Here is a 25,498-nt window from a genome sequence, read left to right as displayed (position 1 = left end):
AGAAACTTTTGAAGCGCGACAAGGTGAGCTTACTAGCAAGAATGCATCCCGGTTGCCCCCTCCCAAATAGCAAGTGGGGGAGGTGTGAAATGGGAAAATAAGTGGTAGGGGAAAAGATTGAAATGATCCCCCATAAATGCTCTTTGAGGGGAAACAGAGGTGGAAATGTGTTATGATATAACGCAGTGGTTTCCAAACAGTGTGCTGTGGCACCCTGGGGTGCCTTGAATGATAGTCAGGGGTGCTGTGGGAATCACTGGCCTCTGTCCCTCTCCCCTTCCTCTGATGCCCTCTGAAAGCTTTGTGTAGTTGACTCCGAAAGCTTTGTGTGGTTGTTTGTTGCAGCAGCTCTGGCTACAAGCTCCCCAGGCAAATAGTGCCTCTGGGGCTGGCCAAGGGGTGCTGGTTGCCAGGTGAGGTGGCCTTGGAGTAAGCAAGAAAGGGGGTGAGGGAGCCCAGCCAGCCCCTGCTGTTGGGAATGGACAGACAGACAAGTGGGATGCCAGGCAGAAGCCACAATGGCCTTTCTTGTGCTTGCTGTGTGCAGTGCCTTGGAGCCGAGTGCCCAAGGGAAGCCCTTCTGCCATGCAGGCCTGGCGGTGCCCGCTGCTACTACTACCATCTCCCAAGGAGAGTAAGGTGCTGGCCTCTGTTCGCCTTTGGCCAGTCCCTGTTGGGCCACTAAGGCTGGGGGCATCCTTGTCCCAAGTCACTGTGGGGTGCTGCGAGGCACCTCTCTGGGGCGGGGGAGGGGGCAGCTCAGAGACCAGGGGTGGTGGTAGCGGCTGCCTGGAGGACTCCCAAGGAGAGGGGAGAGGAGAGGAGGCTGAAAGAACACTCCACAACGGAGAGTGTTTGAAAAGGGGTGAGGGGCTGCTGGCTCTGCAGGCAAGGGATGACGTAACTAGGCTCCTGAGGCTCGGAGCTCATTTCCCTACAGGGGAGCCCCAGAAAGAATGTAGTTGGCCAAGGGAGCCGTGGACTCAAAAAGGTTGGAAACCTCCGATATAATAAAATCTGAAGCGTGTCTTCACCCTGCAGTTCACTTGGCCACAGACAGGTGGCACCGTGAAGTACAGCAGGACATCAGCCTTCAGAGAGCTGCCAGCCCATCATAGCAGCATCGGAGGGTGGCTCCAGTGAGCCCAGGCAAACTACGGAGGAAGGGCCACAACAGGCTGGGACAGCTCCTCAGCTCTCCTGCCCGCTTCCTGTTGCTGCCACCTCACCAAAGATGCCATTCTCCTGCAAGCAGGGTGGGTGCTCAGAAGCTGCCCAGGCCTGTCATGACCTCTGCCTCCACAGCTTTTCAGGAGGGGGTCTAAAGGGAATGGCTTGCCTGAGCTGCCACGGACACCCCCTCCTCGGGAGAGATGGTCTAAGAGGGGGAGAGGACACATCTCTCCCTCCGTGCGTTTCCAGCCTTTCCTTCCCTCCAAGTAATGCCCAGGTGCACCTGATTTGGGGGTGGCAGCCTTGGGATCTATAGCAGCATGAAGTTAAAAAAGAATGGGTTAACTGGTAGGGGGCAGACTGAAAGTGGGAGGGTTGGAGGGGGCTGGTGACTGAAGGGATTTGGGGGGGGGGGTTGGTGAGGGGTTTTTGCGGGGGTGGCAGGTGACATGAGCAGGGGACCAGCCACTAGTATTCCCTTATCTCCATTGTTCTTGACAGTTTTTCCTTGAGGCAAAAGATTTGGGTCCCTGCATTATTATTTTTACCTCAAGGGGAAACTACTGAGAAAGAGCTGGAATAATTATTATTAATAATTAATAATAAATAACAATTAATAACAATAAATAATAATAATAATAATAATAATAATAATAATAATAATAATTATTATTATTATTATTATTATTATTATTATTATTATTATTATTCCCCTCCCATCTGGCTGTGTTGCCCCAGCCACTCTGGGTGGCTTCCAACGCATATAAAAACATAACAAAATGAACAAAACGTCAAACATTAAAATTTCCTGATACAGGGCTGCCTTCGGATTTTTTCTAAAAGCTGTGTAGCTCTTCATCTCCTTGGCACTTAAAGGGTATCTTTCCCTTGTCCACCACTCAACCTGAAACCACCAGTAAGTTCTGCACGTAGAAAAACTGAGCACCCCTTTTGAGGAAAAACAACACCCATGGGAAAAACAATCGCACATCTTACTGCCAAGAGGCAGTTCTACCCTAAGGGCAGGCTGCAGAATCCACTGGGCTTACCTTTCCCAGAAGCAATGCAAAGAAATATTTACTGATGTATCTACCTGCGAAGGACAATGCAGTCAGTACTTTGCCCTAGCTAATCCTTTCGATTGCTTTAGGCTTCCAGAGTTTTGCAATAAAGGTTTCGAGCTATAGCCAGCCAGTTTTGTCTATAGCTAGAATGACCGAAATCAAGCACATTTTGTTGTCCAGCCGTTAAAATTTTGCACTCTTGTCCTGCAGCTAAGTGGTGGTTTTCTTTTCATGACACAGTAACCACCTTGGAATGAAGAGAAGACATGATGGAGGTACATATAAACTGCACATGCCTATGAACTTTTAACACTCTCAAACCGGCAGATTGCTACAATATCCCTGTGGGCAATGCATCACACTGTAGTTTCAGTGATCTGGGGTATGATCCAACCATTTCCTCATGTTTTTCAGCTTACCACTGTAACCACCATAGCCTTTTTCATATTAAATAGGGGCCTGGCAATTTAACTAGGCGAAAGGTACCTCCTATTCAGTTATCTGATCTGGCCTGCACCGAACTTTTCATCTTATAGAGTAGAACAAAGTTAATGAACTGAGCAGAGAGGATTTCATCCAACTAAGTTCTGCTCAGAGTAGAGCCGTTTAAATTAATGGTTTTAAGCAGCAGCAACAAAGAAGTGCTTGTATTAGAGCAACTACAATTAAACAAGTTGCACGTAGCACACAGGTGCATGAACAGTTTTCTGCAGCAGCGATGTCATGCCATTTAACCTGTATGCTTCAGGAAAACAAAATGCTACTCATCTACAGTGAGAAAAGCTAGCAGCAACTTGTGATGTTAAATACCAGCGTACTGAAAGAAGCAAAGATCGCCAGTGACGAAGCAATGATTCTCCAACGTCAACTTCGTTGGACTGGTCATGTTGTGCGGATGCCTGATTATCGTCTTACAAAGCAACTACCGTATTTTTTGCTCCATAAGACGCACTTTTTCCCTCCTGAAAAGTAAGGGGAAATATCTGTGCATCTTATGGAGAGAATGGTGGTCCCTGGAGCCGAATTTCCCAGGGGCCAAAAGAGGATCATGCTTTTTATTTTCCAAAGAGAAAAGGGGGTGTTGAAAGCTCAGCAGCTGATCAGCAAGAGATCGGGAGAGAGATAAGAGTCCCCTGCTCCCTTTCAGCCCCGCCCCCTTGCCCAGGCCTCCATTGTTGAATGTGCTGCAGAGGGAGGTTGTGTGTTTGCCCAGCAACATGTGACTGGCTGATTAGATTATCTGTCTGGAAACTGTAGAAAAGGCTCCCTTTCCTTTAGAAGCTGCACAAATGTGAGTTGAACCCCATAAAAATGGGGCTTTTCCTCTTTGCCTTTCCCCCTTTGCAAAAAAAGCTGCAAAACTTTTAGCTGATCCTCAAAAAAACCAGGGCTTTTCCCTTTGCAAAAAAGCTGCAAAACGTTTAGCTGATCCTCAAAAAAACAGGGCTTTTAGAGGAAAACCAGAAAAAATATTTTTATCTTGTTTCCTCCTCTAAAAATGAGGTGCGCCCTATGGAGTGAAAAATACGGTACTCTATTCCGAACTTAAAAATGGAAAGCGTAATGCTGGTGGTCAACAAAAGAGGTTTAAAGACTCTCTCAAGGCAAATCTTGAAAAATGTAGTATAAACACCGACAACTGGGAAACACTGGCCTTCAAGCGCTCCAATTGGAGAACAGCCTTTACCAAAGGTGTCATGGACTTTGAAGACGCTCGAACTTAGGTCGAAAGAGAGAAACGTGCTAAGAGGAAGGCATGCTTGGCAAACCCTCACCGTGATCAACTCCCGTCCGGAAACCTATGTCCCCACTGTGGAAGGACGGGTGGATCCGGAATTGGCCTCCACAATCACTTACGGACTCATGGTTAAAACCGTGTTTGTGGAAGACAATCTTACTCAGCTACGAGTGATCGAAGAAGAAGGAAGAAGAAGACAATGACTCATCTACAGTGAGAAAAACCAGCAGCAACTTGTGGTGTTAAATACCAGGGAAGACTCATCATCCTCATTTGGTGTCAAGAAGGGTTACAAGCCACACACAGCAATAAAGAGGACACTGCATATACTTTCTGTTTTTAGAAGGCAAGTTAGCATCTGCATTCCTCCCCAGGATGCATGCGCTAATTTATTTCGTACCGCTCGGCCCTTTCAAAACCAGTCTTGCAAGTTTCGAAAACTCTAAAAGCCATCCTTTTTTCCGTGATGCAAAACGAAGCAATTGCCTCAGGTGATGGGAGCCAGGAGAAGACCAGTTATGCACACTCGCCCCAGCCACTTGCCCATCCGGCTTGGGATGCAGCTATCCAGAGTACTGGGACTGGAAGCAAGAGGCATATCTAGGGTGCCTTGCCCCCTTGCCAAGGAGCTGTATCAATGCCCCCCTGGGGAAAAAGATCATTTGACCACATGCCTTTGTGCCGCGATGTGAGAAGGAAAGGAAGCTTCTCCTGTGCTGGTTCCGACCGTGATGGTGGCACTGCGGCGCCACATATATACATTGTACAATTCATAGTTTGATATGTGATTTTTGCACGCCTGACCCTCCAGACCGGCGTCCCCAGCAGGGGCTGGTTCCACCAACCTTTAGGTACTCCTCTGACTGGAAGCCTACGTCAGAAGCCGGCTTCCCGTTGTGACTTTTGTGGAAGCCATGAATGTTTCCTGGTTCAAAAGCAACAGGAAGTGTTGTTAACCGTGGCTTCCTTCTTGTTTCCCCCCTCCTACAAAAGGAGAATGGAACATGGGAAATTGCATCGTATGCAGTCACCTCGTCGGCCCATTTAGCTCAATACTGTCTACACTGGCCGGCAGCAGCTCTCCGGGAATTCAGACGGGGTTTCTTCCAGACTCGCCCGAAGATGCCGGGGATTGAACCTTGCACCTTCTGCACCCCAAGCAGTGGCAGAGGAAGGCTCCGCGCTACCCGGGTCAGCGAAAGGAAATGCCCTGGGGGGCGGGGCGTCGTGACATCACATTGTGACGTCACGACGGAGTGCGCCTGTGCGAAATGTCTGCTGCTTCCGCAGCCCCCTTTTGAGCCGCAGAGCGAAAAGACGGCTCGTGGGGCTGCCAAGCGTGATCGGCTGCTCCCCGCCAATCGCACACAGCAGCCCCACGAGTCGCCTTTTCACTCTGCGGCTCAAAAGGGGACCGCGGAAGTTGCGCAGGCGCATTCCGTTGTCGGGCCGTGCGATGCTGCTCCCGGGGTGACAGAGGGAGCAGCGGCGCGTGGGAGTGGCGGGAGGGGCTGCCGCTTGTCACCCCCACGTGCCGCCGCTTGCTCTGTCACCCCGGGAGCAGCAGCGCTGCAGACAGGGTGCCAGGCGGCAGGGCTCCCCTTGGGGAGTGGTAGGAGGGGCCGCCGCTTGTCACCCCCCCTCCCCTGGCACCCGGGGCATACCACCCCCCTAGCGATGCCCCTCCCAAACGTCTCTCTAGCACTGAGCCATGGCCTTTTCCCATATTTAATTTGATTCTGCAAACATAGCCGATAACGTCTGTGTTACAAAAAGGGAATTAGTTTAATAATACAAAAATCCACAGGCACATCATTTTATCGTCTTGCTAAGATTGGAAAACCCGATGCCCACACATGTCATTAAGACCTTGTCTCCACCTTTGCGTTCTTCGCCGGACGGTTTGGTTTCGATTTTAAACATAACCTGGAAGTAACTTCTCAGATGTCGCAGAAACTCAATTCTAAGAAAGGAAGAAAAGGCAAACGTGAACGTCTTAACCTACGCAACAGTTAACGTGGGCAAGATCTGGATGCCAACAGATACACCTGAAATTCATAACGAGGGGGGGGGAATACACACGATTTATAAAATTTGTTTCTTTTCCAAGATTCTATATATTGAGCAAATTGGAAGTCCAGAACACACAGAAAAGTACACATCGCAATTAACATTAGATTTAGTTATGGCAACAGATGGCTGGAGCTGACAAACTTATATCATAAGTTGTCCTAATATAAACAGCTAAGTTATTAAACCTCACAATAATTTCACAATCATCGTCTATGTATTTCTAATAGTATAACCAAATCAGAAATTTCTTATATAACTATAAAAACTACTTTGAAAATTTATTATTCCAGAAATGAAATCTTCATCTGGTTGTAAATATTAACATTATACCTGCAAGAATGAGTCTTTCTTTAAAAAAAAATGATTTAAATTGAGACTTGTTATTGTTTAGTCGTTTAGTCGTGTCCGACTTTTCGTGACCCCATGGACCAGAGCACACCAGGCACGCCTATCCTTCACTGCCTCCTGCAGTTTGGCCAAACTCATGTTAGTAGCTTCGAGAACACTGTCCAACCATCTCATCCTCTGTCGTCCCCTTCTCCTTGTGCCCTCCATCTTTCCCAGCATCAGGGTCTTTTCCAGGGAGTCTTCTCTTCTCATGAGGTAGCTAAAGTACTGGAGCCTCAACTTCAGGATCTGTCCTTCTAGTGAGCACTCAGGGCCGATTTCCTTGAGAATGGATAGGTTTGATCTTCTTGCAGTCCATGGGACTCTCAAGAGTCTCCTCCAGAACCAGAATTCAAAAGCATCAATTCTTCGGCGGTCAGCCTTCTTTATGGTCCAGCTCTCACTTCCATACATCACTACTGGGATCAAGTCTTACTGACTAGTAATTTAAATTGATTTGATTTAAATCAAACCCAATGGTGGGTTTCTTTTTATTGCTGACCAACACCGGCTCATGACAATTTGCATCTCGGTTACTCCCGTTGGGTGATCCCTGCTCCACTTCTGCTCCATATATAGGCTCATTGCCAATACAGGAAAGATCACTTGGTCATCTTTGCTACCTAAGGCATCCATGGCTGATTGCGTACCGCTCCCAAGTGTTATGTCTGAGAGCTTCTGGATTACCACCCATCAGTTAACAGGCTCTGTCTGTCCCCCGTCCCCCAATCACCAGATCTCCCCTTTGGCTTCCACGGTCAGAGGCCAAGGTCCAGCAGTAGTTTCCCAGCACAGCAGCCATGTCATTGCGATGGCACCATCATTCTTCAGTTATCACAGTACTGTACCTTTCACGCATACAGCACCGGTACCATGATAACCGAAAAAGGACAGTTCACAGTCTAGTTGTTCCAATAGCATTCCCAAATGGATGCGGAAGGTGCAATAGGAAGAAAACATTTCTGCAGGAAATGGTCAATTGCAAAGAAAGGATGAGCTGCATTTCCCAGTATTGACATCTCCTTCCACCAATATAAAAACGGGTCTTTCCCTTTGCACAGACAGCTTTATGCCAAATGCTGAAACAAACACATTCCTCCTCCCAAACACAAAAGGGGGTGCCTGGAAGTTTCTTTTCAATCTTCGCAAATCAAGTCAGAGAAGATGATTAAATGGTCCAAAATATTAGCCCTTCTATGCCACAGCTATTGGTATAATGTGGGAATATGCTTTGCAGGTGCATTTGCACCTGTGGTTATTTATGTTTATTTGTGGTTGTTTGTACTTGTTTTTACTGTGTCCTTCCGCCTTGGAAGGAAAGGTAGCAATAGGATCCAGCAGTCGACTCACTGCTGGAATCCCTCCACGGGGGGAAAAGAGGCTCCAACTTTGAATTAAGCAACGGTCAGTTAATCTTCTTCCCGCCTAATTTAGGGCAGCAACAGAACTGTAATTGGTTGTTGTATTGATTAAGACGTTGGTTATTCCCTTAATAAATAGCTGCCGCTCCCTGTTTGTGGTGCGGAGAAAGCCGAGGAGTAAGCGCGAGAACATCGTTGCGTGGCAAGCCCAGTTGCAAAGAGAAAGCGAAACCAACCACGCAGGGTAGCAGTAGGCTTCTTCACCAGACTGCAGTCTCCGTTGTTTTATTTCATTTTATTTTAAAGTCTTTCATTTGGCCGTTTGGTTTTGGCCACCTTTTAGATTAGTTTTCCTCTCCGGAACCTTTTTTGGACCAGACAGATGCCTGCAGACATCCACGAGGCAGATTCATCACGAACTCACAGATTCAACCCTCAGATTGCAGCCAGCGGATCCCTTTCTTCACGGCGCTCCAGAATTACCGGCCGTCCCATCCGCAGGCTGCCCCATAGCTGGTGCCCGGTAGGCCTGGCTATCCCCACAGTATAAAGGGTCTCAGCCCTGTATACCTGAAGGAGCGTCTCCACCCCCATTGTCCAGCCTGGACACTGAAATCCAGCTCCGATGGCTTTCTGGAGGTTCCCTCATTGCAAGAAGTGAGGTTACAGGGAAGCAGGCAGAGGGCCTTCTTGGTAGTGGTGCCAACCCTGTGGAACGCCCTCCCATCAGATGTCAAGGAAAGAAACAACTATCTGACTTTTGGGAGACATCTGAGGGCAGCCCTGTATAGGAAAGTTTTTAATGTTTGGCGTTTTACTGTGGTTTTTATAAATTGTGGGAAGCCACCCAGAGTGGCTGGGGTAACCCAGTCAGATGAGCGGCATATATATAATGAAATCACCACCACCATGGTTACCCCAGAAAACAAGCACCCAGCTTGTGTGTCCATTACTTGCCACAGCATGTTTCAGAGCTCTGGAAATGTGGAGGATTGATGAGCAAGTCATCTGCTGGCTTTCCTAAAATCAGACAACAGGTAATGTGCTGCAAAGGTAAAGGTAAAAGGACCCCTAGTAAAGGGACACGGGTGGCACTGTGGTCTAAACCACTGAGCCTCTTGGGCAGGCCCAAACAGAGGGAGGGGTGTCATATGGGCCACTTGTAACCTGTCCTGGGACCTCCTGGTGACGTGCGGGTAAGAAATCTAATTAGCAGTAATACTTTTACCCTTGCCAGTATGGTTTTGGTGAAGAAACCCCTTCAGCCTTGGCCACTGTAAACGGCCTCTTAGGCCCCCAAATATCGGCAACCAGAATTAATCCATGCTGTGTTGTTGGTGCTGGACTAAATGCAACAGGAGAAGGAGAGCAAGTTCCCTTCTCTTTTTATCTTTGCATAACTTTGTAGCGTCTCTTCTTTCCGCAGGTTAGCTGGGTGAAAAGGTGCTTTCTCACTTGACTCGGGAATGGGATAAGGAATGTGGTGATCACACACACACACACACACACACAGTGGACCCTCCGGATACGAATTTAGTTCGTTCTGGGGGGCCCGTGCGCACCCCGAAAATTTCGTGAGGTGCTGCTTCTGCGCATGTGTGTGCGGCGAAACCCCGGAGTATATACTTCCGGGTTCGCCACGTTCGCAACCTGAAAGTTACATTACCTGAAGGTAACTTAACCTGAGGGTCCACTGTCTGTGTGTGTACATACATATATACATGCAGGCCGAAACAGAGGGGGGTTCATATGGGCCACTTGGACCGGGCCTCCGATTCCAAAGGGGGCCTCAGTCAGCATATTCACAATCGCTCAACATTATTTAAATGTAAAAACTTAAAATAATCCCTTTCCCTGTGTATTTTTAAAAAGCACTATTGTATATCTATATTTTCCATTTTGTCTTTATATGCAGATACGGTTCAAGCCTTGAAATAAAATTATTTGTCAGCATAACTTTTGTGAAAAAAAGGGCCATATTATATACCTGGCCCGGGCCTCTGCTTGGGCTTGCCGATCAGAAGGTCGGCGGTTCGAATCCCTGTGATGGAGTGAGCTCCCATTGCTCTGTCCCAGCTCCTGCCAATTTAGCAGTTCGAAAGCACGCCAGTGTACCTCAGGTTAAGAACAGTTTCAGGTCATAGCTGTCAACTTTTCCCTTTTCTTGCGAGGAATCCTCTTCAGAATAAGGGGATTTACCTTTAAAAAAGGGAAAAGTTGACAGCTATGCTGAATTTCAGGTTAAGAACGGACCTCCAGAACGAATTAAGTTCTTAACCTGAGGTACCACTGTAGATAAATAGGTACTGCTACGGTGGGAATGTAAATGGTGTTTCCGTGAGCTCTGGTATCCATCACAGTGTCCAATTGTGCCAGAAGTGGTTTAGTCCTGCTGACCACATGACCCAGAAAGCTGTCTGTGGACAAACGCCAGCTCCCTCAGCCTGAAAATGAGATGAGCGCCACAACCCCATAGGCTCAACCGTCCAGGGGTCCTTTATTTTTTATCTTTTTACCTAATATATTGCACTGAGGGCTTTGAAGAAGTTCCTTTTGCAGCTACAAATTAAAACATTCACAGCAGTAACAAAGTCTGTTATTCTGTGCAATTAGCAAATTGAACAGAGATGGGTAATTCATCCTCAGGGGGTGGGGGAAAGAGAAAGGACTTACGTGTATGGGGACAGAGGTCCCAGCAGGACTTTGGAGACGTCCTGCTGCCCGAGGGTCATGAGGAGCAGAATGAGGCTTTGGTTTGTTGAATCCACACAGCCTCCCTGCAAACGCAAACCATTTAATAATTAAGCTTTGCACTTAACCGGAAAATATGGGCGAAAAGGGGAAGAGGGAGGTAAAACCACAGAAGAGCGACAAACTGCATTTCAAGGGTCAGAAAGATAACACGCGTTCAACGAACCCAACGGCAAAAAAAGGTGCTTGAAATCAGTTTTGGGACCAATTTGTGTGCAAAAGCAGAGGAATTTGTAGGGCTGAAGGAGTCACCTGCCCAATCCCACGCATGCCTACTCAGAAGTAAGCCCCACCACATTCTAACAGATTTACCCTCCGGTAAGCGGGTACAGGCGGGATGCGGGTGGCGCTGTGGTCTAAACCAATGAGCCTGTTGTTGTTCAGTCGTTCAGTCGTGTCCGACTCTTCGTGACCCCATGGACCAGAGCACGCCAGGCACGCCTATCCTTCACTGCCTCTCGCAGTTTGGCCAAACTCATGTTAGTAGCTTCGAGAACACTGTCCAACCATCTCATCCTCTGTCGTCCCCTTCTCCTTGTGCCCTCCATCTTTCCCAACATCAGGGTCTTTTCTAGGGAGTCTTCTCTTCTCATGAGGTGGCCAAAGTACTGGAGCCTCAACTTCAGGATCTGTCCTTCTAGTGAGCACTCAGGGCTGATTTCTTTGAGAATGGATATGTTTGATCTTCTTGCAGTCCATGGGACTCTCAAGAGTCTCCTCCAGCACCATGATTCAAAAGCATCAATTCTTCGGCGATCGGCCTTCTTTATGGTCCAGCTCTCACTTCCGTACATTACTACTGGGAAAACCATAGCTTTAACTATACGGACCTTTGTCGGCAAGGTGATGTCTTTGCTTTTTAAGATGCTATCTAGGTTTGTCATTGCTTTTCTCCCAAGAAGCAGGCGTCTTCTAATTTCGTGACTGCTGTCACCATCTGCAGTGATCATGGAACCCAAGAAAGTGAAATCTCTCACTGCCTCCATTTCTTCCCCTTCTATTTGCCAGGATGTGATGGGACCAGTGGCCATGATCTTAGTTTTTTTGATGTTGAGCTTCAGACCATATTTTGCGCTCTCCTCTTTCACCCTCATTAAAAGGTTCTTTAATTCCTCCTCACTTTCTGCCATCAAGGTAGTATCATCAGCATATCTGAGGTTGTTGATATTTTTTCCGGCAATCTTAATTTCGGTTGGGGATTCATCCAGTCCAGCCTTTCGCATGATGAATTCTGCATATAAGTTAAATAAGCAGGGAGACAATATACAGCCTTGTCGTACTCCTTTCCCAATTTTGAACCAATCAGTTGTTCCATATCCAGTTCTAACTGTAGCTTCTTGTCCCACATAGAGATTTCTCAGGAGACAAATGAGGTGATCCGGCACTCCCATTTCTTTAAGAACTTGCCATAGTTTGCTGTGGTCGACACAGTCAAATGCTTTTGCGTAGTCAATGAAGCAGAAGTAGATGTTTTTCTGGAACTCTCTAGCTTTCTCCATAATCCAGCGCATGTTTGCAATTTGGTCTCTGGTTCCTCTGCCCCTTCGAAATCCAGCTTGTACTTCTGGGAGTTCTCGGTCCACATACTGCTTAAGCCTGCCTTGTAGAATTTTGAGCATAACCTTGCTAGCGTGTGAAATGAGTGCAATTGTGCGGTAGTTGGAGCATTCTTTGGCACTGCCCTTCTTTGGGATTGGGATGTAGACTGATCTTCTCCAATCCTCTGGCCACTGCTGAATTTTCCAAACTTGCTGGCATATTGAGTGTAGCACCTTAACAGCATCATCTTTTAAAATTTTAAATAGTTCAGCTGGAATATCATCACTTCCACTGGCCTTGTTGTTAGCAAGGGTTTCTAAGGCCCATTTGACTTCACTCTCCAGGATGTCTGGCTCAAGGTCAGCAACCACATTACCTGGGATGTATGAGACCTCCATATCTTTCTGGTATATCTGAAGGTCAGTGGTTTGAATCCCCGCAACGGGGTGAGCTCCCGTTGCTCGGTCCCTGCTCCTGTCAACCTAGCAGTTCGAAAGCACGTCAAAGTGCAAGTAGATAAATAGGTACCACTCTGGCAGGAAGGTAAACGGCGTTTCCGTGCGCTGCTCTGGTTCTTCAGAAGTGGCTTAGTCATGCTGGCCACATGACCCAGAAGCTGTACGCCGGCTCCCTCGGCTAGTAAAGTGAGATGAGGGCCGCAACCCCAGTCATCAGGGGTCCCTTTACCTTTACCTAAGGGGGTACAGGCACCCGGCAGCCTGAGTTAACAAAGACAGGTGGTTCAAGTGGAACAAGCTCCATCATACGCTGAGATAGAGAGATTTATTTCTGCAAGACCAACCCGGCAGCCCAATCCATGGCATGCATTTTCTTGACCGCAGATGCACTCAGGAAGAGCATAGAAAGAAACATGACCCTGGCTTTCGAACTCCATCCTGAGCCTTACATCCCATTAGGCAACCATGAATAAGGCCCATCTCTTTCTCTGGCTCTCATCAGGAAGTAAAATAGTCACTGGCATACCCAATTACTCAGGCTGACCACTAACGGATCAGGAAACCATTTAGTGCAGGGTGCATCAGCAGCTAGAACAAAATGATTCCGCGGCCTACAACCTTTCTAATCAAAGGGGCAAAGTCTTTCGAAACCAGAGAAGGGCTCTAATTGCCACTTAAAGACGAATCCTATTTCTGACCAAGAACATTTGCTGTATTAAGTAGAAATACATTACACACAGCGCAGGATTTCTTTTGTCACCCAGAGAAGGAATACAACCTGGGCAGCGTGGCAAGAAAGAGATGCAAAGATGTAAAATGAAGGAATGAGGCACTGCCACAATTCTTTAGGGGGTGAAAACAAAAGGGATACTTACTCTGTGAATCTCTTCGAGTAGCAACTTGGCACAGTTTATGGCCAGGTCTTCCGGGAGCACAGCCACGCCCTGTCCCTGGGGGCTGGAGGCCAACTCAGCACTGAGGAAAGTACCGTTTGTCGTCTCTGCAACCAGAGTGAGGCCGAAACCCGGAGACCTGAAAGAAGAAAGCACACAGGAGACAGGGGTGGAATGAAAGGCATTGTTTCATTTTAAAATTCTTTGATGAAGGTCCTTGCTTGTTGCTTAAAAAAACAAAGCCTAAACTTACAGTCGACGCTCGGGTTGCGAACGTGATCCATGCGGGAGGCATGTTCGCAACCTACAGCGCCGCGTCTGCGCACGGCACAATTGGGCGCTTCTGCGCATGTGCAAAGCGCAATTTAGTGTTTCTACGCATGCGCCGAAACCCAGAAGTAACCCATTCAGGTACTTTCGGGTTTGGCGTGGTGCGCAACCCGAAATCGTGCAACCTGAAGCGGCCGTAACCCGAGGTATGACTGTACATGTAAAAAGTTAATGTTCTTGTATAAAATTGTTTTTTAGTCGTGTCTGACTTTTCGTGACCCCATGGACCAGAGCACGCCAGGCACTCCTGTCTTCCACTGCCTCCCACAGTTTGGTCAGACTCATGTTCATAGCTTCGAGAACACTGTCCAACCATCTCATCCTCTGTCGTCCCCTTCTCCTTGTGCCCTCCATCTTTCCCACCATCAGGGTCTTTTCCAGGGAGTCTTCTCTTCTCATGAGGTGGCCAAAGTATTGGAGCCTCAGCTTCAGGATCTGTCCTTCCAGTGAGCACTCAGGCCTGATTTCCTTCAGAATGGATAGGTTTGATCTTCTTGCAGTCCATGGGACTCTCAAGAGCCTCCTCCAGCACCATAATTCAAAAGCATCAATTCTTCGGCGATCAGCCTTCTTTATGGTCCAGCTCTCACTTCCATACACCACTACTGGGAAATCCATAGCTTTAACTATACGGACCTTTGTCGGCAAGGTGATGTCTCTGCTTTTTAAGATGCTGTCTAGGTTTGTCATTGCTTTTCTCCCAAGAAGCAGGCGTCTTCTAATTTTGTGACTGCCGTCACCATCTGCAGTGATCATGGAACCCAAGAAAGTAAAATCTCTCACTGCCTCCACTTCTTCCCCTTCTATTTGCCAGGAGGTGATGGGACCAGTGGCCATGATCTTAGTTTTTTTGTCAGCGGCATTTACTCCCATCAGCACCCAATTGGGCCTGGTCGTTCTCCTTGACCCCTTGACTGTTTTGCACCAGGCCTGTCTAACTGAGCCCAGCAGTGGCCATTCCAAGGCTTTCCGAAGAGATCTTCCCTAATGCTGGCCACCAGATCCTTTCAACTTGAAACCCTGGGGTCTTAAGCATTCAAAACACTTACTAAGCCACTGAGTTACTATGCCCATCTGTGGGTACATGAGAAAATGCATTGCACAGAGTTAAGAAGAAGAAGAAGAAGAAGAGTTTGGATTTGATATCCCGCTTTTCACTACCCGAAGGAGTCTCAAAGCGGCTAACATTCTCCTTTCCCTTCCTCCCCCACAACAAACACTCGGTGAGGTGAGTGGGGCTGAGAGACTTCAGAGAAGTGTGACTAGCCCAAGGCCACCCAGCAGCTGCATGTGGAGGAGTGGAGACGCGAACCCGGTTCCCCAGATAACGAGTCTGCCGCTCTTAACCACTACACCACACTGGCTCTGGTTAAGACTGTTTGTTCCATCAAGTTCAGTACAACCTGCACAGAGAAGCCAGAGTGGGACTGAGTTTGGTCCTAGATCGTAGCTCCTGCTCCAGGAGAGGAAAGCCCACTGGGAGGATGCTATGAGACAGCAATGGTCTTTCTGCTTGGTTTGATATCAGGGCAATACAGAACCTGAAGGGCAAGTAATTGTAGTTTTTAAAATAACATTGTGTATGCCATCAAATGCCAACAGTGCCCTTCAGCTCTCTATATTGGACCAACAGGCCAAACCCTTCGCCAAAGGATAAATGGACATAAATCTGATATCAGGAATCACAAGACAGAGAAACCAGTAGGAGAACACTTCGGTCTCCCAGGACATTCTATACAAGATCTCAAAGTAGCTGTCTTTCTACAAAGGAATTTCAAAAATTGACTGGAAAGAGAAGTTGCTGAATTGCAACTAATTACCAAACTTAAAACCATGGAGAAACCTGGTCTGAACAAAGACATTGGATTCTTATCTCATTATACATGACAAAGCTATCTTTAGCCATCTCACCCCTTGCCTTTTCCTGTAAGTCCAATTGCAGTCGTTAACAGTCGTCAACAGGTTTTCAACACCTGTCAGCTGATCACCCATTCCCACCACCCTTCTGAGTAATACCCCTCCCCACTCTCTCACTGTATATAAGGGTCTGGTGACTTCTATTTCAGTGTATCTGAAGAAGCGTGCATGCACACGAAAGCTCATACCATGAACAAACTTAGTTGGTCTGTAAGGTGCTACTGGAAGTAATCTTTTTATTTTTTATTTTGTTTATTCTTTAAAATAAGAAGCGCACTTGGGATGGAGGTGTAAAAATGTGACATCAACAGCTTACGCCAGGCTCCTCAACCTCGGCCCTCCAGATGTTTCTGGCCTACAACTCCCATGATCCCTAGCTAGCAGGGCCAGTGGTCAGGGATGATGGGAATTGTAGTCCCAACTGCTGGAGGGCCGAGGAAGCCTGGTTTACGCCAATAAAGGCCAATAACAACAACAGGAGACAGAGCTGAACAAGCTGTGCCTTAAGAGCTTCCCAAGCCCATTAGATGGCAAACTAAAGCACGGGTGGAGATGTAAGAATCCTCTTCCTGAGAGTTGTAGAGTTTGGAAGCAGGGTCAGCAGAGTTCAGGAGGGGTTTCCTTCCTTACAAAAGCTGGTTGTGATCAGAAGGCCCAGAAGGTCAGGTGGATCAGGTGTAGCTCAGTGAAAAACTCACGCATTGTAAGAGTGTAAGCCAGGAGGGTCCATGACTCCAATCCCATTTCAGCCACAAACTCAGCACTTCAGCCTATGACAAGCCACTGTCCCCCAAGCTTCACTACCGGTAATTCCTCACCTACCGTACAGGTAGAATGATATCTCGCAGAACTTGCAAAGATTACCGAGAGGCCTTGAAAACTGCAAATTGAGCAGTATAAATGCTAGAGAATTGTTATTAATAGATTGCCTTCTGCCCCCACGTCCACCCCTTCTCCTTGAGGCAAGCATTATATTAGCAGACCACAAACAAATAGCCTATTAATGAGTAATGGGTGGGGGTATGAATAAAATATTATTATTATTAGGAAAACTTACTTCCCAGAGCTTGTCCCTTTCATATGGTCTGTGTGGATGTAAATATCCGGTAGGAATTTATTCAGGATGCTCCTTGCAGAATCCACAATTCGGTTTGCAATCTGCGGGGACACTCTGACCGAATAGCTGGTTGATGAAATTAAGGAATTTCTTATAGAAAGAGACTTTAACGCAAAAGCAGGCCAGTATACAGAAGAGGACTTCCCTTTCTATTTCATTTATTTATATTTACATTTTATACATTATTTTTATTTATTTTTGACAAAGTAATAATCATAAATAAGAAAAAAAATGTACACCCCACCACCGAGACCATTCCATTATAACTAACCGACCTCCCAAAATTTCAACACCTCTTGCGATGGTTTGATTCCTTTCCGTTTTAACAGTACAAATTCTACAAGCATATCACCTCCGTATCTCCTCCCAAATCATTCCTCCTGCGTATTCCCCATCTAACCTTAATGGCACATGTTAATTTAACATTAATAGCTATATCCCACAACCCTTTTTTAACCATTCTTCCATTTTATATTCTGCTTGCCCCTTCCACTTCCTAACTATAATAATTCATGCAGCTGTCAATAAATTTGTGACCAAGTCCTTCATAGCAAGAAGAGGACTTCCGACGCATTTCTTGCTTGGGCATTTTGATGCCAGCGGTTTGCAAGTGTTGCTTAACTTACAAGGGTGAAAAGCATGGGTAGGCAAACTAAGGCCCGGGGGCCAGATCCAGCACAATCGCCTTCTAAATCCGGCCTGCGGACAGTCCGGGAATCAGTGTGTTTTTACATGAGTAGAATGTGTCATTGTATTTAAAATGCACCTCTGGGTTATTTGTGGGGCACAGGAATTCATTCACTTATTTATTTATGCTTTTGAATTGCTATGTTGGCAGGAGCTGGGAAGGAGCAATGAGAGCTCACCCCGTCGCGGGGATTCGAACCGCCGACCTTCTGATCGGCAAGCCCAAGAGGCTCATTGGTTTGGACCACAGCGCCACCCACGTCTACCAAGGCTCCCCACCCGCATCCTGGCACTGTACATCAGTTGTGCATACAACACTATGCCTTACTAACAACACAATCTAATACACATCTATTTGTAAGGGAACCACACTGAGTCAACGGGGCATACTCAGGTCTGTGGATATTCAGATTGCACCCAAACTCTCTCCCTTACTGCATAAGGGAAGCACAGAAATCAGTTTGGAAACCTTTCAAGAAGGATACGCCACACCTCTGATGCGCTTAATTTTGCCAGGATCAACGTACTGAATGGGCATCAATGCTTTCTTCACAGGACAACTGAATAGCACTTCGCCACCTCCTTTGGGGGGCATGCCCCTCCTCACGATCTGAAAACAATAAACAAGAATTTTAAGCAGTAAGGTTTTTAAGAGCTGCAGCTTTTTCATCCAACAACATTTGAAGACAAATTCTAGCGAGGTGATGCAGCTGCCACAATGTATAGGAAAGCTCATTCAAATCAGGGAGAAAGGTTAGCACACTCGATATGAATAAGAATACATAGAAATAGTGATGAAGATGATGGTGATGATGATAATAATAATAATAATTTATTATTTGTACCCCGCCCATCTGGCTGGGTCTCCCCAGCCACTCTGGGCGGCTTCCATCAAATATTAAAATACATTTAAAATATCACAGATTAAAAACTTCCCTAAACAGGGCTGCCCTCAGGTATTTTCTAAATGTCAGATAGTTGTTTATCTCTGACCTCTGATGGGAGGGCGTTCCACAGGGCTGGTGCCACTACCGAGAAGGCCCTCTGCCTGGTTCCCTGTAGCTTTGCTTCTTGCAGTGAGGGAACCGACAGAAGGCCCTTGGCGCTGGACCTCAGTGTCCGGGCTGAATGGTGGGGGTGCAGACGCTCCTTCAGGTATACAGGAATAAGGTCTTACCTTCAATTCCAATTCTTCGCCGTCGATTCCAAATCTTTTCAATAACGGCAGAGCTGTCGCCTTAAGGCAATCCACCTGAAAGATATTTAGTGAGAAAGCCTCTTGACTAGAAGACAACGCAAACAATCTTTGTGCCCCAACCAATTGAAAGTTCATACTGAGAAGGAGTTTTTAACTCACAATGGAATGGGGGTGGTGGGGTGGTGGGGGTGGATGTGTGCTTAGATTTGCCAAAAGCGACAAAGCACCAGAAATTGGTTCGAGTAGATGCAAATCAGATTCATAATCAACAATTCCTTTTTCAGTTTCTCCATTAACCCGTTTCAGTTAGAACAGCCTTGAACAGCCTTGAGCTGTGGCTACCTGGGCAGAATACAAAATAAAGCGCACCTTGCTGTACCTGTGACGATCTTACATCCTTGGCGTATCGTATTTAGTATATAGTATTATGGACTGATGAAGCTGTTGCAAAACCTGCTTAACATCCAGAGTACAGGTCTTCTGATCAATTCGTACTACTTCTGATCAATTGTACTACTTTTGCCATGGGACAGTGAGAAGGTGCTCGTCTGCGACCACTACTCTCGTATGACCCCTGCCTCTCTACATATGGCCTTGTGAAGATCCCTTTCTTGCAACCATTCCCACTTACACGACTTTGCGCTTCCAGTAGATAACTATCTGCAAAACGATTTGCTTGTTTCTACTGTGCTATGACACTATCATTATAAACAAAATATAAAATCAAAAAATCCTTCCAGTAGCACCTTAGAGACCAACTAAGTTTGTTCTTGGTATGAGCTTTCGTGTGCCTGCACACTTCTTCAGATACCTCTTCTTCAGATACTATCATTATACACTTTATTTATTGGTAGAGTTGTGCCACTAGTTGACTGTGTATGTTTTAAGTATCTCCAGGTTTCGATATGCACGTTGCACATTATTTTGCTATACTGAGTAAAATTGTCCTTTATATTTGCACTTTAGTTTGCTTAACTACCGGTAAGTAAAATTGTCCTTTATAGTTACAAGCCGGTTTGGTGTTTTGGTTTTGTTGTATTGTAGTCGTTGTAACCCCTGATACTTTTTTTTGTCTACCTGTTCCTTGTGGCTACATGGGCAGCCACAGAACATGGTCTCTTGTCCCTACGGCGCTCCCAGTGACAGACTCTTTCCCTTTCTCCGTGTTAAGTGACATGGACACAGTAAAAGGATTTGCAATTACAGACCCAACAAGAGCAGAAGTGTGGGTGTGGGGCACAACCCCCCCCCCCAATCCTCAGGCACCAAATTAAGGGGCCTATGTGGCCACAAATCAATGACTTACCAAGCTCTCTTCCCCCAGGCTCCTCCTTGCTCTTGTCGCAGCCACCCTCCACTCTTCCCACCTCCTCGCTCCTAATAATTTTATTATTTATACCCCGTGCGTCTGGCTGGGTTTCCCCAGCCACTCTGGACGGCTCCCAGCAGAATGGTAAAAACACAATAAAACACCAGACGTTAAAAACTTCCCTAAAAAGGGCCGCCTTCAGAGGTCTTCTGAAAGTCAGATTGTTGTTCATTTCCTTGACATCTGAAGGGAGGGTGTTCCACTGGGAGGGTGCCACTACCGAGAAGGCCCTCTGCCTGGTTCCCTGTAACTTGGCTTCTCGCAGCGAGGGAACCGCCAGAAGGCCCTCGGAGCTGGACCTCAGTGTCCAGGTTGAACGGTGGTGATGGAGACGCACCTTCAGGTCTACAGGGCCGAGGCTGTTTAGGGCTTTCAAGGTCAGCACCGACACTTTGAACTGTGCTCGGAAACGTAAAAATACCACTGACACTTGGGACGATTCACAACTTACCGAAGGATCCACTTGATCATTGGTGGCACCGCGGAGAACAATCCTTAGAGGGTGTTTCATGAACGGTGCTAAGCACAGCAGGCTTTCCAAATAATACCCAATGCTGCGGTTGAGGCTGCAGTCGTGTTCCAGTGAACCCCCGTGGAGCAGGCCAGGCTGATAGTATAAAGTGGTACCTTTCAAAGAGCACGGAAAATGGTTCTCCGCATTAGTTGTTCATGACCATAACAAGATTGACATAAGCCAGAGATTGAAGAAGAAGAAGAGTTTGGATTTGATATCCCGCTTTATCACTACCCGAAGGAGTCTCAAAGCGGCTAACGTTCTCCTTTCCCTTCCTCCCCTACAACAAACACTCTGTGAGGTGAGAGGGGCTGAGAGACTTCAAAGAAGTGTGACTAGCCCAAGGTCACCCAGCAGCTGCATGTGGAGGAGAGGAGATGCGAACCCGGTTCCCCAGATTACGAGTCTACCGCTCTTAACCACTACACCACACTGGCTCTCACTGGATGCCCATAATATACAAGTGATTCTTACATACGTACACCTGCTGAAGGAGATGGCAGGTGAGCCATCACTGCAGCCATTGAAACAATGGCAGGAACTTTCCCAGCTTCCTGCCTCCCCCTCCCCTTTGAGTATCACATTTTAAATTTCAGACTGTTAGCTTCCCAGAGCAGGGCTATGCTCTCTTGCACTCTGTAAAGTGCCATACATTACACAGCGATGGTGCCAAGTAGATAATAAATACATAAATACCTGTTTGGTTTATTTCGATCCTAGAGCCATTGGTTATTTTGTCAATCAGCCTGATAAAGTTTGCTTCAAAATCTGCCGGAGAAACACAGATGCGTAGCATTCGGTCATTATTCCGAGAACCTTAAGGAAATCCCAACGACATGCAACGTGCTGCAATCAATATATTTCCCCCCCATTTAAATTCTTTAAGCAGTTTGCCATCCGTGCCGTTAAAAGTAGATGGGAGAGAGCAAAATGTGTCCCCATTTGGTAGCCTGGGGAACCGTAAGATTTTGTCCGACTGAACACAAGGCTGTGAACCTGCACAAACTCTTGAATGCCAGCCCTCATTTACACAGAGCGAGCCTTTTTTCCAGGTAAACATGCGCTGGCCTGATCTGCAAGCCCCTTTTCGGTGTTTTGGGAGCAGTGCAGAATTAGAAGCTCAGACATATGAACTGAGAGACTCCCACAGAGCAAGGTAAAGTCATGCTGGAATCAGTAGTATATCATAGCTCCTTCTTAACCCTGCAATATTCTCAACAACAAGCTCTAGGGGGGAAACCAATTCCATGCAACTTCTATGGGCCACTGCTTCCCTACATACGTATTGGCTACTGAGACTGAACCTGGTCCATATTTGAGGAAAATCTTTTTACGTTCAAGGTGAGAGGGAGGGTGTGTAAACAATGGCAAAACTATAACCCTTAAGAGAACCTAAAAAGCAAGCTATACAGAGGGGCTCTAATGGATCCAGTTCTGGTAATCTAAAGACACAACCCCCTGAGAGCAGCCTCAAATCTGATAATACAAAAATGGTGTTCCCCACATCCTTAACCAGGCATAGGCAAACTCGGCCCTCCAGATGTTTTCAGACTACAATTCCCATCATCCCTGACCACTGGTCCTGTTAGGTAGGGATGATGGGAGTTGTAGTACCAAAATATCTGGAGGGCCGAGTTTGCCTATGCCTGCCCTTAGCAGTTCATAGAATTGGAAAGGACTGTGGGGGGTCAGCTGGTCCCGTGTCCCAGTTCTATGCCTGCTGTTTCCAAAACCATTTTCAGCAACGCTAATATAAATGTATCACTGATCGACAGAAGACATTTCAGGGCAGATAAATGGAAGCGTTTCTTCACTGAGTGTGGAACTCACCGCTACAAGACGTGGGTAGTAATGGCCACGAACTGAAGATGGGTTTAAAGCGGGGTTTGACCTGGGATAGCTTCGTCAGTAGAACATGAGACTCGTAACTTCAGGGTAACGGGTTCAAGCCCCATGTTGGGAAAAAGACTCCTGCACTGCAGGGGGTTGGGCTAGATGGCCCTTGTGGTCCCTTCCGACTCTACAATTCTATGATACTATGACACATTCATAAAGCTATCAGCAGATACTAGTTGTGCTGCCTGCATGTAATGTCTGGGTTTAGAAGCCAGTATACCACTGATTATCACCGACCGCTGGAGGGCAATAAGCAAGAGAAGGCTTTTGCTGTTTTATTATTTTGAAGTTTTATTACAATCAAATGGTATAAAAACCTTGGGGAAATAAATAAAACTGCCTTCATGACCTGCTTGTGGACCACAGACTGGGCTAAATGAGCTTTTGGTCAAATCTAGCAGGACTTCCATGATCTTACATTTATACGCCTACCCTATTCCTCCCAAATAATTCAGACTGGTATAGATGAGATCAGCTCATCTTACCTTCAAACCAAACAGGTTTACAGGTAATTCCAGCTAGCCAAAGGCCAACCATTGAGTTTGATGGGTGAGGAAGAATCTGAAGCCATGCCTACCCAATGCAGTCTGCCCTCGGTGCACCACACAAGCTCCAAAAAAAAAAAAAAAGAGGAAACGAGGGCTGCCTTCCTAACCCCGCAGAATTCAACAGAACGTACTTCTGATTACAAATTGTTGGGCTTGTGCTTAGGTCCTCCCTGAATAACGGGGAGATGCGTGGCATGCATACCGGTAGCTTCTTCCTATTCTAGAGCTAAAATGCCTGGAGATGTACTTTCATACATCTCTGCTCCGAGAAGCTCCCGAGGCCAACCTGTGTTTCCCAGATCATGACAAAGCATTCTGTGTCAGTAAACAGAATTTCACTTCGGGCACCGACCATCTGGCTGTCCAAGCAGCTGATAACTCTGCACAGAGGAAGCAGCATACAAGAAAGACTGAAGAATGCTTGGACTTGCCTCCAAGCAGGCTGGCACGTCCGCCTCCTACAACCCCAAGACCAGCTGCCCTTCTTGCCTAAGTGAAAGTGGGCAACAGCACAGCTGCTCCCTAGGTTATATAATAAATAATAATAATGATGATGATGATGTATTTATTCACCAGCCACTCTAGGCGGCTCCAAACCGAATATTATAAACACCATACAGCATCAACATAATAAAGTTTGGATGGCCATCTGCCATAGATGCTTTAGCTGAGGCTCCCACATTTCAGGGGGTTGGACTAAGTGACCCTCAGGGTCCCTTCCAACTCTGCAATTCCATGATGCTAAGAGGGTCCCTTCTAACTCTATGTTTTGGTGCTGCTGCTGCTGCCGCCTTCTCCTCCACGGGAACCCAAACGCCCTGCCCGACAGTGCTAAGATTATGCAGGTCTGATCCCCATAAGGGGCAGCTGCAAATTCCTGCATTGCAGGGGGTTGGACTAAATGACCCTCGGGGTCCCTTCCAACTCTGTAATTCCATGATGCTAAGAGTCTGCCCCCTTTACACCCGATCAGTTGGCTAGAGCACGGTGCCGAAAACGCCAAGGTTGTGCAGGTCAGATCCCCGCATGGCCGGATTTAGGTTTGATGAGGCCCTAAGCTACTGAATATAATGGGGCCCTTTATATGTCCAGCTGTCCTTTGTCAACAACAAACTGTCACTGTTTTTTGTGTTGAACATATGCTATATAGTAATTTATGGACCTCATAGGTATCTAGAGCCATTTGCACATAAAATATGTATTTTTATCAAAGTAATTGTTGAAATGAAATACAATTAAGAAGCATATTAATAGTGAAATACAATATACAGTATGAGCAAACCAGTGATATTTTAGGGAGCAGGCTGGCAGGCGGGGCCCATTACTTGCACCATAGGAGCCTACACAACACAAAACACTGTTGCTATATGTAGGCTTTGTTATATTTGCTTTTTATCTTATATTTCGGAAATGTACACCCATGTTTTTTTTCCCTTTACTTTTTTTTGCGGGGGAGCAAGGGAGTGGGGCCCTAAGCTCTAGCTTGCTCTAGCTTTTACAGTACATAAATCCGGCACTGGATCCCCCGTAAGGGGCAGCTGCAAATTCCTGCGCTGCAGGGGGTTGGACTGGATGACCCTCAGGGTCCCTTCCAACTCAAGGTTTTGCTGCTGCTGCTGCTGCTGCTGCCTTCTCTCTCCTCCACCCAACCCGCCTGCCCTCCTCCTCCTCCTCCTCCTCCCCATGCAGCCCCTCTCCTCCGCTGACGCCCAGGGCAGACGCACCTCGGAGTCCGGGGTTCTCCTCCTTGGCCCGGATCCTGCGGATCTTCACCGGGCGGCCGCTGAGCGTGGAGAGCACCAGCCTCTGCCGCAAGAAGTTGCACCCGACGTAGCTGAGCGAGGCCGAGGAGCTCGCCATGTCGCCGGTTCCTCCGGGGAGAGCGAGCGGCAGGCAGGGGACGCGCCCGGCGGAGGAGCTCGAGAGGCAGGCAGGCGGCGAGCGCCGGGTTGTTATGGTCGCAGGTTGCTCCGCATCGCCCACGTGGTTTGGAACAGGAAGAGAGAGCGCCGAGGCGTCGCGGGGTCAAAGGGGAAAGGGGCGGGGCTCCGGGGCCCGGGCGGCCAGTGGGAGGAGAGGCTGCTGGGGAAGCAGGAGGCGGGGCGGGGCGAGTGAAGGAGGCGCGCCGTGCCAGGGAAAGGGCGGAAGTGCTAGCGAAAGCATGGCTAGGCGGGGACCCTCCAGCCAGGGATGCCATAGGCAGCGCCTGTGACAAGGATCTCAGGGTTCTGCTGGACAGGAGTCCGCAGCAGAAAAGGCCAATGCATCGTTCCCCCATTTTTCCAGGAGGTTGGATTAGATGGCTCTTAGGGGTCCCTTCTTCCAACTCCACAATCCTATCATTTTAGACGTCTAGTGTACAAATAAAGGTAAAGGGTAAAGGGACGCCTGACCATTAGGCCCAGTCGTGGACGACTCTAGGGTTGTGGCACTCATCTTGCTTTATTGGCTGAGGGAGCCAGCGTACAGCTTCCAGGTCATGTGG

General features: G+C 47.4%; 1 protein-coding gene across 1 annotated transcript; it reads right to left on the bottom strand.

The window, feature by feature from the left end:
- Positions 1-5,741: 5,741 nt before the first annotated feature.
- On the bottom strand, positions 5,742-24,903 carry RCL1 (RNA terminal phosphate cyclase like 1). The gene is made up of 9 exons (XM_033173609.1): positions 24,738-24,903; positions 21,266-21,337; positions 20,507-20,682; positions 18,666-18,740; positions 17,974-18,098; positions 16,742-16,867; positions 13,420-13,576; positions 10,470-10,573; positions 5,742-5,938 (listed from the first exon to the last, which is right to left on the bottom strand). Exons 1-9 carry the CDS (start codon positions 24,871-24,873, stop codon positions 5,788-5,790), a joined length of 1,122 nt encoding a protein of 373 aa, XP_033029500.1. The 5' UTR covers positions 24,874-24,903; the 3' UTR covers positions 5,742-5,787.
- Positions 24,904-25,498: the final 595 nt, after the last annotated feature.

The sequence above is a fragment of the Lacerta agilis genome, chromosome 16 (genome assembly GCF_009819535.1).
Source record: "Lacerta agilis isolate rLacAgi1 chromosome 16, rLacAgi1.pri, whole genome shotgun sequence".
Lineage (NCBI taxonomy): Eukaryota > Metazoa > Chordata > Lepidosauria > Squamata > Lacertidae > Lacerta > Lacerta agilis.
This window is presented reverse-complemented; position numbering and strand designations above follow the sequence as displayed.

Excerpts from the sequence above, each read along its gene's own strand:
- RCL1 (XM_033173609.1), bottom strand. The coding sequence starts at position 24,873 with ATGGCGAGCTCCTCGGCCTCGCTCAGCTACGTCGGGTGCAACTTCTTG. Across the intron at positions 21,338-24,737 it reads GGAGAACCCCGGACTCCGAG|ATTTTGAAGCAAACTTTATC; the intron begins GTGCGTCTGCCC and ends TTTCTCCGGCAG. Across the intron at positions 20,683-21,265 it reads GATCGAAATAAACCAAACAG|GTACCACTTTATACTATCAG; the intron begins GTATTTATGTAT and ends GCTCTTTGAAAG.